General features: G+C 36.5%; 1 protein-coding gene across 1 annotated transcript in view; it reads left to right on the top strand.

Annotated features, from left to right (window-relative positions):
- SLC9A9 (solute carrier family 9, subfamily A (NHE9, cation proton antiporter 9), member 9) overlaps nt 1-17,220 on the top strand; it is a gene marked incomplete at its 5' end in the record, with an annotated part of 157,502 nt that overhangs the window by 60,693 nt on the left and 79,589 nt on the right. Inside the window, 3 exons of the mRNA XM_010295160.1 lie at nt 4,329-4,442; nt 5,984-6,095; nt 12,016-12,169. Of these exons, the coding sequence (XP_010293462.1) occupies nt 4,329-4,442; nt 5,984-6,095; nt 12,016-12,169 (380 nt within the window). The remainder of the gene's footprint in view (nt 1-4,328; nt 4,443-5,983; nt 6,096-12,015; nt 12,170-17,220) is intronic.

Here is a 17,220-nt window from a genome sequence, read left to right on the forward strand (position 1 = left end):
AATGTCTCTAAGACTCAGTGAAAATTTAAGTAGTTCTATAAAATGGATCAAGTTGCAAAACCCATTTTGGTGTAGCTTGTTTCTCTAATTGGCTTGAACTTAACTGTGAGGGTGGAGGGAAGGAAGGAGAAGGAGGAGGAGAAGAAGAAAGAAGGTGCTTTCTTTATCTCGCTCAAAAGATAAAACTAATACAGTTTTTATATCATATAAAATTTTTCACTTAAGTTAAAATAAAACATCAGTATAAGATAAATTTAGTGGTTACAGCAAGGCTTAAGGTATAGATAACCTGGATTGATTCCTTCCTCTGCCGTGAGAGCTGAACTGCAAGCAGTACTTCCAGAAGAATGTCCCAACTTAAAAATTTTTTTTTGCACATCCCTCTTAAGTACTTACAATGGCTGAGAGTAATAGAAAACCTAAGCATATTTGGTGACTGATGTGTTTTTAAACACATAAATATTATGTCAATTTTAATAGACATTTTTAATATAAACCTTTTGTAATACCCACTTTTTACAGAGAAAATAACCAAAGCAAATACCAGTTTCAGTAACTCACTGAGCTAAACACATGAACCAAGTGCCTGGATTCGTTCTGAAACGGTGTTTTTTGTAATTAATACTCTACTCTGCAGTGTATTGACACTGGTGATTTATTACAACTCTTGCTTTAAATCTGTAAGCAGATTTATAGACTTCATGGAGAGGTAGAAATGGCACATTACAAATGAGGTTTTTTAGTTCTATACTGAAAAAATGTCTTATTACTATGTGTGTATTAAAATGGCTTCTAGTATAATTTTCTGGTAGCCTTGAGGAAACTAATGGCAGCATATGAGCACCCTAATGCCAAATTCATTTAGAGTAGAAAGAGGTTAGTTGTCTGTGCAGGAAGCAAGGGAAGGTAATTTATTGTTATAGAAATAATACCTCCAAGGACTCGATATCTAGGATTCTAATCCTAACTTTTTTTTTTTCATGCTCGTAATCCCACTTGCAAGTACATATATTCAAAATAAGGGAAATGTTTGAGTGGCATTTAAGCAAGCCATGGACCATAGCGTGGACCTAGCTTATGGCCACTCCGACAATAAAGGATGTTTTTCAGAGGCTAATGCATGTGGTGCAACTCTTCTTGGAACTCCTCGGGTATCCCCCAAATTATAAATTCCAGATGAAAACCTATCCCTCCTATTCTTCTGCTTCTCATCAAAAGGTCTTGACATCTCATCTTTAAAACAGTGACAGAAACATTTGCAAGAAAGGCATGACAATTTGGGAAAATGCTTCTATGGAAGCTGTTTCTTAACATGGTTTTCAGAAGATCTCTTTAGAGTAAATTGTTTTGCTCTGATGGGATTTATGCTGCACAGCGCTGACAATTAAGCGCTTAATGGAGTATCTCCATAGGCTCTGTATTACTGTTGAACAAACCACAGAGATGGAAGAAACACTAACTAAAACACTATGCTGAATACAGGAATAAAAGTGAAGCCTGGAGGACAGTGGATAAGTTTTACGTTATATCTACAAGCATCATGTTCCAGGAAAAGGCATTCAGATAGCAATTCTTGTGTGACAATAACTAGTTCTGAACCAGTTTTGGGGTTTTTTTGGTTTTTGGTTTTCGGTTTTTTTTTTTTTTTTTTTTGTTATCTCAGGATGCGAAATTTGGACAGGTTGTGCTCCATGAATAAATGTGTCATATGAGTGACATACTTTTTAAAAGGGATAGGAAAATATATGGGGAATACAGATGACTGAATAAAGCTAACGAGCTCGTTTTACCATTCTAAAGAGCTGAATCTTTCATAAGAGACCACATCATGGCTGTGTCTGGAATAGGAAGGAGCCTGCTCTAAATTAGCTATTGAAATAGCACCTGGATTTTTGCCGTACAAAGGAAGGAAACTAGTCTGGTGTCCTGGTTTCTAATCTTCTAGCAAGTAGGCATTGTTCTAATAGTGGAAGATCAAAATACTAAAGAAAGGAGAGATAAGACGGCGGAGGGGGGAAACACACAGCACAGTTCAGCACCAAAATTCACATTAAAAAAAAAAGAAAAAAGGTATTTGGATTGTATTTACTCTTGAAACAAATCAGTTGATGTCCAGAAATATGATTCAAGAATTGCAATAGATTACAGTGTCACATGTATCTGACACAGATAACATGGCTAAAAAGTACTGCATACACTGTAAATCTAGGCTAAGAAAACTAATAGGCCTATGCTGGTGGCACAGGGAGTGAAGGAAGTATATATTGTTCATGTTGATTGGAAACATGTAGTCAAGAATTGGGGATTTTTAAGAATCACTTACTGAAACGATTCTGGAGATTTGAAGCTGCATTGAAGTAGGAAGGATGCGCGTAGCCAGAAAAGAAGGTGAACTTATACGAAAATGTAAAAGATGCAGTAAACTGAATTTGCAAGAAACACAAAGTCTGCATCTTGACCAGATTTCTGGGAGACAAGGGGTGAGAAGTTTAAAAGCAGTAATGTCATGAAAGGACTTCAGGCAAGAGTACAAGCTTGAATTTACTGTTGAAGATTATTGAGAAAGAGTATACAGCAAAAACAATGATATAGCAAAATCTGTTTTCCTTCAAAAATGTATGTCAACAAACAATTTGGAAAATACAAGAAAGAAACTTTAGTTTCAGAAACTGTGTTTCTAAAATGCATCAATAGTAGATCTACTTTACGTTTTTTTAAGAATGAGATTTTGTAAATGAAGAGTGAAATACCATTCAGCTTTAAAACCTGTGGAGTACCTTTATCTTATCCCAACAACTAAAGTATGCAGTTGCAGCTCCCCATAGCAGTATCCTTCCCTCAAAAGATTTTTATATATACGCAAACATATTTTTTTTATATATATATATACATGTACATCCTGTCATGACACTCCTCATACATTGTTTAAAGCAATGTCAGATTGCATTCCTACAAAGAAGTGGGATCATGTTTGCTCCCAAAATGGAAATGCAAAGATTTGTCATAATAATTTCTATGGGTTACAAGATACCATACTTTGAGGGTTTTAACAATTGGTTTCTCTCATTTAAATTTAATTTAAATAATTTAAGTCTACTAACTTGTAAATATTTCTTGTGTTTGTTTTCATGTTGTTCAGCATTGCAGCACAATACGGGGGCTATGGAATGTGTGCTTGGGATAATTGATGGTGCTGCCATGAGGTCTGAAATTTCTTCCCATATACCACTGGGTTTTATGCCATTTTGCCTCTGACATTTGTTTTAAATAATGATTCTGACAGCTCTCATTTTTCCTTTGTTAAATCTTAGTGACTGTTATTGGATATTTCTTTTTAGAAGCATAAACATATTACAAAAAATACATAAGCCCGTTGAGGATGAATAAAATATCTCCATAGTAACATTCCAGAGAGTGATGTATGACTGGTTGTAGACAGACTGACAGACTGCAGCCCTAATTCTGCATCAGGATTAGTTAGCATAGTCTCCTGAGCCCAAAAGTGACTTCAGAAGTGAAAAGATCTCTTTTTCTCTCCTCTGTAGTTATTTGGCATCAATGATCGATTTTTTTCCAGATGTGAATAAATATGAAAATTTATTTTATTAGTTTTTATATAATCAGCTGCAAATGCAAGCAAGAACATCGCCTCAAGGCAAATGCATACTCTGTTTTTTCTTGTTTTTTTCACAGAAGAAATCCTACCATAATCATGTATTTTAGGCTTATTTTATAATATGTTTAAATGATATCTTAAATAGTTTGGTTTGAAATAAGTAATTGATATTGATGTCCATACAGTGCAATAAAAGTTTTCATCTGCAGGATAATATTCATGGTAATAAAAAAGATCATGTTATATTTTAAACGCACGGGTTCTTAAAAGTCCATTTAGGACTTTTTTTCTCTCTTGGCATTAGCGTACCCATACGCAGTACTGTATTACGCATAGCCATTTATGTAATCAGGATTGGAGCCATTTCCCAGGTTCACCTGTGTAAACATGAGGGAAATTAAATTCCTTCCGCTTCCTTGCAGTTTGCATTGAAGCTTGTATAACTTACTCACTGTTTATGTATTTTATCATTTGTCTATGTCCAGCTTTCATACACAAACCACAGAAAAACACACGAGCAGTTATGATTTTTAAAGCTAAAAGACACTACATATACTGTATAGCAAATTAGACGGTTTTAAAATCCACCCTTGAATAGGTGCAATTTCTGTTCCTTCCATCTAAACAGTTCTGTATTCCAAGGGAACCTGGTGATAAACAGTAGTTAGTTACAGATATGAGTCATAATTATGTTCTTTCTCTCTCATTTAAGTTGTTCGAGTTCATGAATTTTTTGGCTGAGAATGTCATCTTCTGTTACATGGGACTCGCACTGTTCACGTTTCAAAATCATATCTTCAATCCTCTTTTTATATTTGGTGCATTTGTATCCTTCGCTTTAAAGTCTATATCTATGCATATGTGTGTATATATATTTTTATATATGTATAAAGAACGTATGCTCCATGTGAAAAAAAGTCAACAAGCAAACCAATTGGTTCCTTAAATACTAAAAATCAGCTACTTAAATGATATTAAGTCTTTAAAAAGCAGTTCTGCACTGCTCAAATCTTTCCTTCTTTGTATTTGATATCTCTAGCATACATGGAATTTACATCATCATGTACCTAAGAGACCGGTAAGAAAGAATATGTGTCTTTAATTCTGCCATGGTTTCTCAACAAATTTGTTGCTTACTCGTACAGTGGTATTGACTCTTTTCACGCTGACAATTCACACAATGATTTTTTTTGGCTCGGAGCAGCAGCCCTTTGCTTATCACTTTTTGATAAACTGTAATAGCTTTGAAAGTTGGGATCATACTGTTTACTTGCAGTAACTTTTATGTGGAATTTCCAAATATAAAAAAAAAAAAAAAGAAAAATAGCATTACAGCTCCCTTGGCTACAGCTTGGGTTAGATGGCAGAGAGGACCCCAAGAGCCCATTTGACACCACCACCACCACGAGGCAAGTGCAATACTGTGTCCCGCACTAGGAGCACGGGAACAGTTGAACGCGAGAGCAGCCCTCAGCGCCCCGACGGGGACTGTGCTGCAGAGCACTGCAGCGACCAGGCTCCACCATTTCCTCTCACCAAGAGCCAACAGACTGCAACAGGGTCCCACTGGATAGCTGAGCACGGGGCACATGAAGCAACCGCTTCTAATGCGAGTTCTCCCAAGTCCATAGGAGCTCTAAGCAGCTCTTGGTCCAGCAGGTACAATACATCCAGACATTGCCACTCAAGTATTTCATCTATTCTGCAATCCACAGCACGTCTCAGACTAAGAGTGCCTACTAAGCCCTAAGGGTCACAAGAAAAGGGGAGGGTGGAACCTGCTAAAAGTATGCATAAGGAGCTCTGATTGTCTTTTTTTAAATCTGAAAGAGCCTCATGTTTCTAATTAAAGCAACTTTTGTGATCATTCCACAAAAGACTAATAAAGAAACCGTTTTGAAAAATCTCCAAAGAAAAAGGAAAAAAAAAAAGTGCAGAGTGCTGGATATGGACAACATGAATTGTCAGGAAATAAGAAAGCAATCATGTCCAAAAGCACATTTATTCTTTGCAAATTGCTGCTCAAGGAGATAATGCCATCTCTGCAACTGATGATGGGCATTTTACTGAAGGACTGAAGACGAAGTCACATGTGATACAAATGTGATGAGTAAAAGTAGAGTGATTGAAGTGGGATGTATAATGATGAATATAAAACCAGGATGTCTGGGGAAGACAATCTCTGCCACTGCACAGTTTTATAATGAAATTGGAACCTGAAGGATCTGATATGAAAAATATGAAGGAAGATAATCTCATATTCATTTTAATTACACTTTTAAAATAACTTTGGAGAAATATTGGGTTTAAGTTAACTGTTTCTGTCAGTAGTTCCTCCACCGTTTTCCTCAACATCTTACATTTTAGGCAGCAGTTTTTGTAGCAAGAGCTTGCAACATATATCCACTTTCTTTCCTTTTGAATTTGGGTCGAAAACAAAAGATTCCCAGGAACTTTCAGCACATGATGATGTTTTCAGGTAAGTGCTACTTTGGTATTTTTCCTGTCCACATTTAACAGCTGACAAAGATGGTTATCTAGCACTAGAAAAAGCCACACCTATCACAAAGAAGTCATTATCTTAAAACTCAGGATAGTCTCTTCATAGCTACTGAAGCAAATGGATGTATTCTCATCAACATCACTGTGCTCTGGACCTATTTTCCAAAAATACTTTTTGGAAACCTACCACCCAGGAAGCCAGTCTTTCAACACACTGTCCCCCATCTGTCTATATTTCCATGACAATTTGGGAATACCATGTTTTTACATTGTGTTGTTTTAGAGGCATCTGTAGTATACCTGACAGAATGCTTACGTACCAGCAAATATATATCCAACTTTGAAGGTGTTAGTACTGATACTCAAATCGGACATGGTCTTTGGCAATTCCTTGAACTTCAGGAACAGTTTTACTTTGAAACACGAGACTAGGAGGCTTCAGTTCCACAGACCTTTTCGTATGTATTCCAGCTGAGTATCTGAGTACTTATGTTCCAGATTCAGATTTTATTGCTCTGGTTAACATCGTAGATTTAAAAAAAAAAAAAAATCCAGAAGAGGGAGCCATGTTCTACTCCGATTTGTGCATCATCCCCTGAACCATTAATATCTCAGCTGGATTCTGTATTTTTAGACTTGTACAAACTAGAAATACATCCACTTGACTTTCTGATGCTAGTTAGGAAAAAGTCACTTACAAGCTAAGAATTTGTTCAGTAAAAGACAGAAACACAGATGCCTCAATGCCATTTATGAAATAATTTTCTAAAATTAGAAAGTCAGCACTTTTTTCTTCATTTTCTTACTTTTTACACAAAAACGTATTCTAAATTTTTATAGAAAGAAGTTCTTGACTGACAGCCTTGATGTACACTGATCTCTTTAGCCAAATAACAAGTAAAATACAATGCACCACATTTCAAGCTTCCCCATCAGGAGTACTCCACACCAGGGTGCCTCATTTATTGCCTATATAATTCTACCTCTCTAGAGAGCAACACAGTAGTTCATTTCTATATCCATTCAATCCTTCTGCTAAAAGCTGCCACTGGAAATGTCAGTTAATACCAGCTAGATTGCAGTGAGAGATGATGACATACATCCATTAGGAACTGGCTTTCAGGCCGCCTGCTCACGCACGATTTTTAGCCATGTAAGATGTATATGTAGATCCCTTCACTAAAGCTAGCAGGTGGCCAGCTAGACAACAGCTTGAAAAATAGCTTCATATCTGTTTTTGCTTTTATTTTTCATCCAATAAAGTATAGAATTAAAAATCTTCTAAAATATATCTTATTCTTCAACTTTTCTGTCCTCGTTTTCTCCAGTCAAATTTCATTCTCCACAGAACCAAGAGCCAAAAGTAGCCTGCAGCCAACAACTGAACATCCGAACTCACACATTAGCTTTCCAGAACAATCTGGCAGCTGAGAACTGAAAATAGGAGTATTGAAAACTTCTAAAACATGAAAGTTAAAATACTCAGAAAAGTAATTTTTAACTGTTTTCAAAGAAACACTGTGTTTTGTAGAGGAAAAATTGCTTTACAAAAAAGTAAATGGCATCATCTTCAAATAGAGCAATAAAGACTAACTGCCTCTCACACTGTCAGCAGCTTCACAATTCACAGGACACTTAGGATATGTGGATTTTCTGTGTAATTGTGCTTTTTAGCATGCACTAAGATTTGTGCTCAGTTGCCAATAACATTCTTATTTACCCAAAACTGATAGTACTGCATATAGTGATAAACAGAAAAGACTGACTGCCAGAAGAGAGACATTCCTGATATGAGTAAACACCACATTGAATATGAGTTTGGAGGAAGATGCTTATTGCCTACATAAGGTCAGCAGTAATATTCTGGTATAGCGCCAGATTCTAGTTGATCACAGTGAAAACTGGGCTTCACTCACCACAGCATTACACATTAAGATGTGGAAAACAATGAATTTGGAGTTAGTTTTGTTTTCAGTCCTCTCATTACTGAATGCACCAAACAATTTCTGCTTTCTTTACTGAGTTTTACTGCCATAATCACCATGAATATCAAAGTCTGAAAAAAGCTATTAAGGTCAGGCAAGCATATTGGCAATCAGCATTTGAGTATACCTTCCCCTGCAAAGAATTCTACTGAAGTCATTAAGTTCTACTTTTTAAGGAGTATTAATATATTTGAGAAAAGTCGGAAGAGTTAGGGCTTGCAAGTGAATCATAGAGCACTTTGATTGATTACATGCTTCATCTGCTTATGCCACTCCTCTAACACCACATTACGGAGGGTGGATTCGCTTTTACAACTATGTTTAATCATGATTCCTGGTGATATTCCATTGTAAATCAAAACTAGATTAGTCCCTGTATAATTAAGCCTGAGCTTCTCAAATTAACATCAATAAGCTAAAATGAGCAGGCCTGCAGTCTTTGCTCATGTGAAAAAGAAATATTTTAATTTCTTAAGTTATAAGGGACATACTACTGTGCTGCGTGAAAAATGCCCCGTTTCAGTTCAGACCCGGCTTGATACCTTTAACTGGTAATAAAATTAAAAAGCAAGGAAACTAAATGGATCCAGATGGACTTATTAATGGCAATAACACAATTGCTATTTGGGCATCACTGCCACATGACTAGGAGGGGACTATTTCACAGGTACAGTACTGCACCTTCCACTCTTCTTCCAATATCTCTATTTACTTTTTACCATGCTTTCCTCTTCTCTACAGCATATATAAATCAGCAAGAGAGAGGCTTGTGGGACACGGTGCTACAGGGGTCATTGCCGTTCATATAAGACACTGTAGCAGCAGTGGAGTCTGGAAGGGTAGAACACAAATGCAGAAGAAAAACAAAAAAGAATGCCTGTGTACAGGCAGCTGTTATGCAGGCATTTACATCTGCACACTCATACGTACATGGCAGTGGGAAGTGTCAAAGTGAACTTTTCCAAGAAGACAGATATGAAATCAGCTAAAGAGAAAAGAAAGCAAGGAAGAAAAGAGCAGAGAACTATAGTTGAAATCGAAACACCAGATCTACAAACAGAAAAGTCTCCTTTCCTGGCAGATTCTCTCCGCACCACTCACAAACACTGCTGCCCTCAAAGGCTTTTCAGAGGAGATGGGTTTGGAGTGACATGTGTTTGTGGAGTGTGAGCGAAGGATAGAAAACAGCCCAATAGTACACTCCTTTTCTATTCTGTGGGCCTCTGAACCACCCTTGGGGTGGTTTTCTTTGGATGTCCCAACACATGAAAAAATACCTTTTAAAGATTAATCCCTAATGGCAGGCACAGCTAGCAGACAAATCTGGTAGGAAATCTGTGATAGAGCCCAAAGGATCAAAGCACAAATGTGGAGCTGCTGTCATGGCGGCATGTCCGAACCACAGAATCATTAAGGTTGGAAAAGACCTTTGAGATCATCAAGTCCAACCATCCACCCAACACCACCATGCCCACTGAACCATATCCTGAAGTGCTACATGTACATGTTTTTTGAACACTTCCAGAGATGGCGACTCCACCACCTCCCTGGGCAGCCTGTTCCAATGCTTGACCACTCTCTCAGTAAAGAAATTTTTCCTAATATCCAATCTAAACCTCTTCTGGTGCAACTTGAAGCCATTTCCTCTCATCCTATCACTGGTTACTTGGGAGAAGAGGCCAACACCCACCTCACCACAACCCCTTTCAGGTAGCTGTAGAGAGCGATAAGGTCTCCCCTCAGCCTCCTCTTCTCCAGACTAAACAACCCCAGTTCCTTCAGATGCTCCTCATAAGACTTGTGCTCCAGCCCCCTCACGAGCTCTGTTGAAAGATGAGGGGAGAGAATCTCTGCTAACGGTTCATCAGAGCGTTTTCATTCTACCACACTCTGCAGCTGTAGCTGAGGTACCAATGGTACCACTAGAGCTAATTGTTCCATTGTGCTTTGTTGGTATTTTTCCCTGAGGTGTTACAGAAAACCTAACCTTCCCTATCTTCAGTTTATTTCAGTATCTTACCATCTTCTGAGGTTGTTAAAATTCCCTTCCTTCATTTGTGTTGTTGCCAGGAATGTATTTTGATATATGTAATAGGGTCTCTTGCTTCTCATTGAGTTTTACATTTTAGGTTATATTCACCCGCTTCCCACTGCGTTAGTTGGAAGCAAATGCTTTGTTTGATCATTTATTTTACTTTAGACACATTTTTAGTTGAAACTGAATTATCTCTTCTAGACCATGTTGAGCCTTTTATAAATGAAAAATGTAGCGAAGGCACTCACTATTTCTCTAAACTGAAGAAATAGCCAGTCCAGCGCTCCAGAAGTACAGAGTCTTAATGGCATATTAATTAACATTTTTTTTTAATCTTCCCTCTTACCAAAACAGATGTTCTAGATTTAATATTGCATGTACCAATGTGATGCAGTTGTGGAAAACAGCATTGTTTTCCACTAAAAGGTAGACACCAATAATTTAAGCCCTTAATCTGGGCTAGTAGTCTAGATTACCACTATAACCACCGGAAAAAGACTATTTCAATAGTTATTTGTTCCCTCTTCAGATATATGTTTAAAATGAGCAGATGTTTTTTCCCCATGAGAAAATAGTAAAGCATGCGCATCCTTAGAGATGTCTTTTACATAAAAACAAAGTCAAGGACAAGCCCACTTGTTGACTGCAGTGTTATTTTCATAAATGCAGAGATTTTAAACCTGCTGCCACTGACCATTTTCAGCTAGAGTAACTACAGTCTGGTACTTCCTTGCAGAAATGGCTTTATGTTGTTCTCTGGATAAACTGGCCACCTTCCATACCACATAATTCACATTCTAGCTATGTAATCTTAAAGAGTTTTAGAGTTCTACACCAAAAATAGCTGCTTTTTAGCAATTGATTAAACCATATACCATCATATATATCACATATACCATCAGTGCCTTACAAGAGGTTTAATTATTAGATTTAATCTCTCTATACTTGCAAAGTACTTTTTGGATTCAATGTGTACTGTATACGCGTGAAGGCTTTGCTCTCTATGCTTATTTTGTGGAATTTTTTTTAGAAAACAATAAAGTAAATTTAAATAGATAAATGAAAAGCATTGGAAAATATGGAGTACTATTTGTATTATGCATCCTGAGGGCTGGAGGCACTAGTGGGTTTTTATTCCCCTTTTTTTAAAATGTGTCACTCTGTGCAGACCTATTTAGCTAGCTTATTACTGCCTATGGGTCTTTTTTTAAACTCACTGTTAGCTGTTTTCTCCACATTTTGTAGGTTTTTGTTTACTTGGTCTCAGTAGATGTATAATTTTACAACTATGATAATATTTCAGCAAACCAAGAGCTAAAAATCTACATTTATTCCGCATCCCCTTTTCAGATACTTAAAATAATCGTTTAAAAACTACTTATTATTTTTAAGTCATAATTTTTATGACTGTTCTTAGCCTACTGGATGATTTTAAAGAAATTTTCTAATTTTTAGGCAAGAAACAAGTAGCCTATTTGGGTACAGATTTTAATGCCAACCTTTTTTCTCACTTGCACCTGATTTCATGAGTAGTCCTACTGAAGTCTGTAAAACAACTCAGGCAATAGATTTCAATTTTAACATGTATTAAGTCCAGATTAGTATTTAATTTGCAATTATTCAAGACAAAAAATTAGCGGATGTAAAACAAATGTGTGATTATTATGTGAATATGAGAGTAGTTTCATTGTCCACTTTTGCAAAGTCGCTGACACTTGTATTGAACACCATCCTATCAATTAGCACAATTCAGCATTTTATAAGTATGACTATGGTCTACAAATTTCCTCTGCCCTTAGAATTGGGTTTGGGCTGAAAAGAGTAAAATTCTGTTTCTCCATCACATTAAGTTCATCATTCTTGTCTTTTTTTTTTAGGTTTACGTGGTGCAATAGCATTTGCATTGGCTATTCAAGACACAGAGTCCCAACCCAAGCAAATGATGTTTACAACAGCACTGCTTATTGTGTTTTTCACAGTCTGGGTATTCGGTGGCGGCACAACACCAATGCTCACGTGGCTTCAGATCAGGTTAGTACTCTCTTTACAATATTAACCGTCAAAATAGAATGTAATCACTATGATCAATCACTAAATTCCTAAGCTTTCTATGGCTTACTTGTACGCTTTTTAATAGAGTATTACAAGCACAAAGGAAGTATTTCACTACCTGGTAGAGGCTCCAGGCCACAAGGAACAGGTTCTTCCCAAGCTCGTTATGGGTTTGGACTTAGGTCAGATGTATCCTTATTTCCTAAGAATTTGTCTCACTACTGCTCCCTTTAAACACTGTGAATAAATGTTAGCAGTGTCCTCCTCACTGTTGAAGAGCTATAAAGGCAGATTTTGCCCTCATCTAAAAATGTGCAATCATTACACAAACATGGCATAAATAATTTGTTTCCAATTATAATGCGAATATACTAGAAAATCTACCTGCATTGGTGCATCATTCAGCCATTTAATTATTACTTATTGTTTTATATATGCTCCTTAACTACATTATTTTTTAAATTACTTCATTGTCACTTGTATTCACAGACAACAATGAATGAAAAGGGAGGTTAAACGAGAACAAAGAGGGAAATAGGAAGGTGGAATAAAAAGTATCTAATTTAAATGTAGTATCCTGCTTTTTTGAAACCTCACTTTTAACAAGAGGGTAATGCTATTACTGAGTTCTGGTTAATTCATAATCCATTTAGAGCTCTCTGCCATGGTTCCTAAGATCACCAAAGAAAACCTCAGTATCAAGATAGGCTTGTAAATCACAATTCCTTATAATTCATTCTAATTCATTCTATATATAGTATATGCTTTCCTTGTTTACAAAATGATGTCTGATTAACGAGGCTTCATGTCAGATTGTTGCTCTAAAATACCAGCTGAGGATAACTAAATTGGAGCTTCAACAAAGAGCATAGGTAAAAGCTTGCAGGCAAAATAAGGACTAGCATACAAGCATACTGTATAAACACAAAATGCAGGCATCCATATGCAACGTGGGAGCTTTCTCTTTATGTGATGGTTTGGCTCTTTTTCATACCTCTCATGTGCTATAATGTCAATCAAGTTCATGACAGTTTGGATATACTCCGCCACTCTCAGCCATCTTTCCGAGTTTGTCACTGTTGGTCAGCAACAGAGTTGCTCCCTATTGCAACAGAAACGTGGGTGAGGAGGAATATTCTCATCAGATCTTGTGGACCAAAATCCTTTGGATTACTATAATAGGAGATTAAGGAATAATTTTGAGAATAAGGTAAGGGAAAAAGAAGGGGGGTGATAGCCACATGTCTAAGGACTTGGGTCATCAAGTACTTTACTTTCGCTAACATAAACAATTTAATCGAATACAGTGGCGTTTCTTCTGCTACTTAGTACTACCCAGAGGTGGGAAGGCCTACAAGACCAGAAGTGAGGGGCTGACTCTCATATTAACTACTTATAACGTTCAATGCATCTTTCTTTACCCGCCGGTACCATAGATTTTACCAAAGATACTGAAAGAAGATAGTCATTATTGGTCTCAAATGCTCATCTTTTTGGGGATCTCCTCTGAATCCCAGCAGATCTGCCAGGCAGATTTACGAATCAATTAATATGTTTATGTAACTGGCATATAGATTTTCTCACTATAAAGCTATTAGGTTCACAATTCCCACTTAATTTCTTTACATCAGAACATACAACTTCATAAACTATGAGTGTGTGGTCAAACTGAGACAAAAATTTAAACAGACGTTTGTAATTACAAATGTACCTTGAGGCTCTGATTTCTCTTTTGAGTGAATATATTTAACTGTCTTTATAATTTATTACACCTCAATATGGAATTTTGTCCTTAGCTACCAGCATTTATCATTTCAGTCTTATGTAATTTTGCTAAGTAGTTGTATTTAAAGGTGGTGGTAATTCGTGACAGTTGATACCTGTATGGATTCTAGCAGACTTCAGTTTGCTGAGAGAGTTATGGGGCCGCTCCGAATTACACCACCTTGCTCGGTGTAATACCCCAAGTGTGCTTGCAGCTGTGCCTGAATTGCAATGCCGAGCTGCATCTATCCCCACTTTTTTTTTTTGTAAATAAAATTAGGAGACAGATTATATTTTTCATGCTAGTTTGGAGGGTTCACCTCACAAAGCCGAGGAACTGTATTATGAGTACAAAAATGATATGATTGTCTGTGAAGGAACTCATTGGAATGGGTTGGTATGTCATCAATTACATAAAAAAGAATTTCATACACTTATATGTGTATCACTTATACTACGTAAAAAGAATCATACACTTCTGTATGATTCCGCAGTGCTTTAGGGAACCAGATTTACCACTATTGTTCAAATCCAAAGCAAAGTACTAGATCAGTTAATCTAAACAGCTAGAAATAAACTTTTTCACATTATCAAGATTAAGTACTTACAAGAACTGAAAAGTACATGAATGGCTGCTTTAAAATCACAGTGACTACGCTGGATTTCCCTACGTAACCTACGAGTTGCTGTATAGGTAAACCTCAGGAGACAGAACCATCAAAAATACAGTGATCAAGCAAATAACAGTCCAAAGCTGTGTGCTTTTTTTGCCAATTAATCATTTCATCATAAAATGATTATCCAGAAGGTAATGTATTTAATCGAACAGGAGGTATTCAGAGGATAATAAAGAGGAACCATGTGATTTCTGAGACTATCTGAATGAATTTAATCTTATTCACATACATTTTAATTTGCATCCACTCTAGCTACGTGGAATAGGCTACAGTTCCTATCAGTAGTTCAGGAGATGCAACTCAACTCCTCAGGGTTGCTCAAGTTAGTCTTACTCTAGAGATAAGTACTTTACAGACCAACATCCACATTTTAGCTTTAAAACATATATAAATCTATCTTCTCATTAAGTTGAAGATATATAAAAATAATATAAATTAAAAATAACTAACACTAATATATTTACCATTTGCTCCACTGTAATGCATTACAGTGTTAGTCAAGGTAAAAGACAGTACTGAAGATCTATACAGCCTTCTTGTTGTATATTATTGTCTACATATTATACTATGCTTCAAGGATTTATTGCACTCTCTGTAATTTATATTGTGAAATTCTCATAATGGTGACCAAGACTCTTCATATATCAACAGAGTATAAGGGAATAGAACAATGACAATTTTAAAACAATAATAGTAATAATCTTCTGAAAAAAACAATCTTTGTTTCCATAATAACTAGAATTTCCATAATCTTCCACCTCTCCTCACAGCAATAGCATCAGATCTGTTTTTCTTTTTTTTCAGTTAAAATTCAACTTAATGTAAATATAATCTGTCACACTATTTTTAGCGAAAAGATGAAGATGTGTCCTCAGAGATAACTACCAGCTGATTTATTCCAGGAATGTGTATGGCTTACACAATACTTGCAAATTGTTGCCAAAACATGTAGTAAGATATATTACCAAAACTAGTCATGTGCTACTGAAAAAGGCTCCATTTCCATCTCCCATTTAATGCAGCAATATCACTCAACTTTCTCACAAGGTTGCAGAGGCCAGCCGTGCGGAGAGCTTTTGTAAAAAGAGGTTTAAATGGATCCCAGAAGTTCACCCAAGTTTATTAGGTTCACAGTTCTAGGTCTTTTCATTTAACAAATGAAATATACTGAAACATATGCTCCTACTTAAGCTACAGCTTGAATCTAATAAAGGTTCTTAAAGCCTTGGAAATCTGACCTGCTAACAGCAGAATTTATGTCTCTGTACCTCTATATGTCAAAATACAGGTTTAAAAGAAATCCGTACCGATCATTCTCACTACGTTACTAGCACATTTACCCATACAGACTAGCCTTCAAAACAAGTCTTAAAATTCTTAGCAAAGTCTGAATATTTTTTAACTTTGTTCTAAGAGAACAAGACATACATTTTCAGAAATGTCTGATTTATTTTAGCTGTCTCTTTTTTTAGATACCTGGAACTCTGAGTTTCAGGAAGCATTGAGTGTTCCCTTTACGAAAATCGGCACCTATTTAAATGTTCCCAGTTGTCTGGTGCAGTAACATTTCTGAGAATAGAGGCACATGCACAGCCAGTTACAGTGTTATCAGCTGGCATTCTGCAAGCAGAATTGGTTGCACCACGTTCTTAAAGTGTTATCTTTTGGCTTATCTGAGAGCTGTAACTAGAAAAAAATTGCCTGTAGTCCATGTGAAAGGACTACAATGTACTGCTCTTGGCAGACAACGAATAAACCTACATCAGTGTATGAGAATAGTATCATGATGTATCAACAGCAAAACAAAGATAGCCATTTAAGCATGAGTTCACAGTCAAATTGAACTATTCAATAAATGTGCCTTCAGAAACGTTGAGTATTACCTGCTAATGCTTTTGGATATATGTCTCCCTTCATTCCTCGTACTCTGATTAAAAATAGAGAGCTACATTTTACAGTAAATCTGCAATGAAAGGTTTGGGGATAAAGGATTCTCCTGACAGGCAGAGCAAAAATACAAAGCTGTTAATAAAACATGTCCTGTAAAAGCACTATGCTAGGTATTAGGTCCTGTTCGTTTATCATCACCTCCTGCGTAAATGTTTGTCAAGGGATTTCCAGACTCTTGTGTATCTGTCTGCAGCAGTTCTTCAGCAAATAAGGAGATTTTTATTCCATATTCTAAATAAATACTAAGCAGCATTGAACAGTAACTTTTAACACTGTGCCTATCTAGCCATTGCCTTTGTCATGTATTCTAGAAACTGGGTATGTCTGTGCGTCTGGCTACCCTTGAAAACACGCCATCTCTAGTTCACCTAAAACTTCAGTTCCAAACCTCCAACTTTTTTTAAATAGTCATGCCAGAGGCCTGGCATATCACATGTTTTTGGGATGACCAAGGCTGTCCAAACTCGCATTCTCAGTAGGAGCATCTCCTCATTGCACTCTTCTATGAGAAAGCACCAACCCAAGAACATATCATATAACCCTTTACAATAAAAACGTTTCACAGATAAGGTATTCTTTCAAGAAGACAGGATTTTGGTTCCTTCAGTATCCAACACTTTAATCTATTGCTCCAATATC

This window comes from Phaethon lepturus, unplaced genomic scaffold (assembly GCF_000687285.1).
Source record: "Phaethon lepturus isolate BGI_N335 unplaced genomic scaffold, ASM68728v1 scaffold4629, whole genome shotgun sequence".
Lineage (NCBI taxonomy): Eukaryota > Metazoa > Chordata > Aves > Phaethontiformes > Phaethontidae > Phaethon > Phaethon lepturus.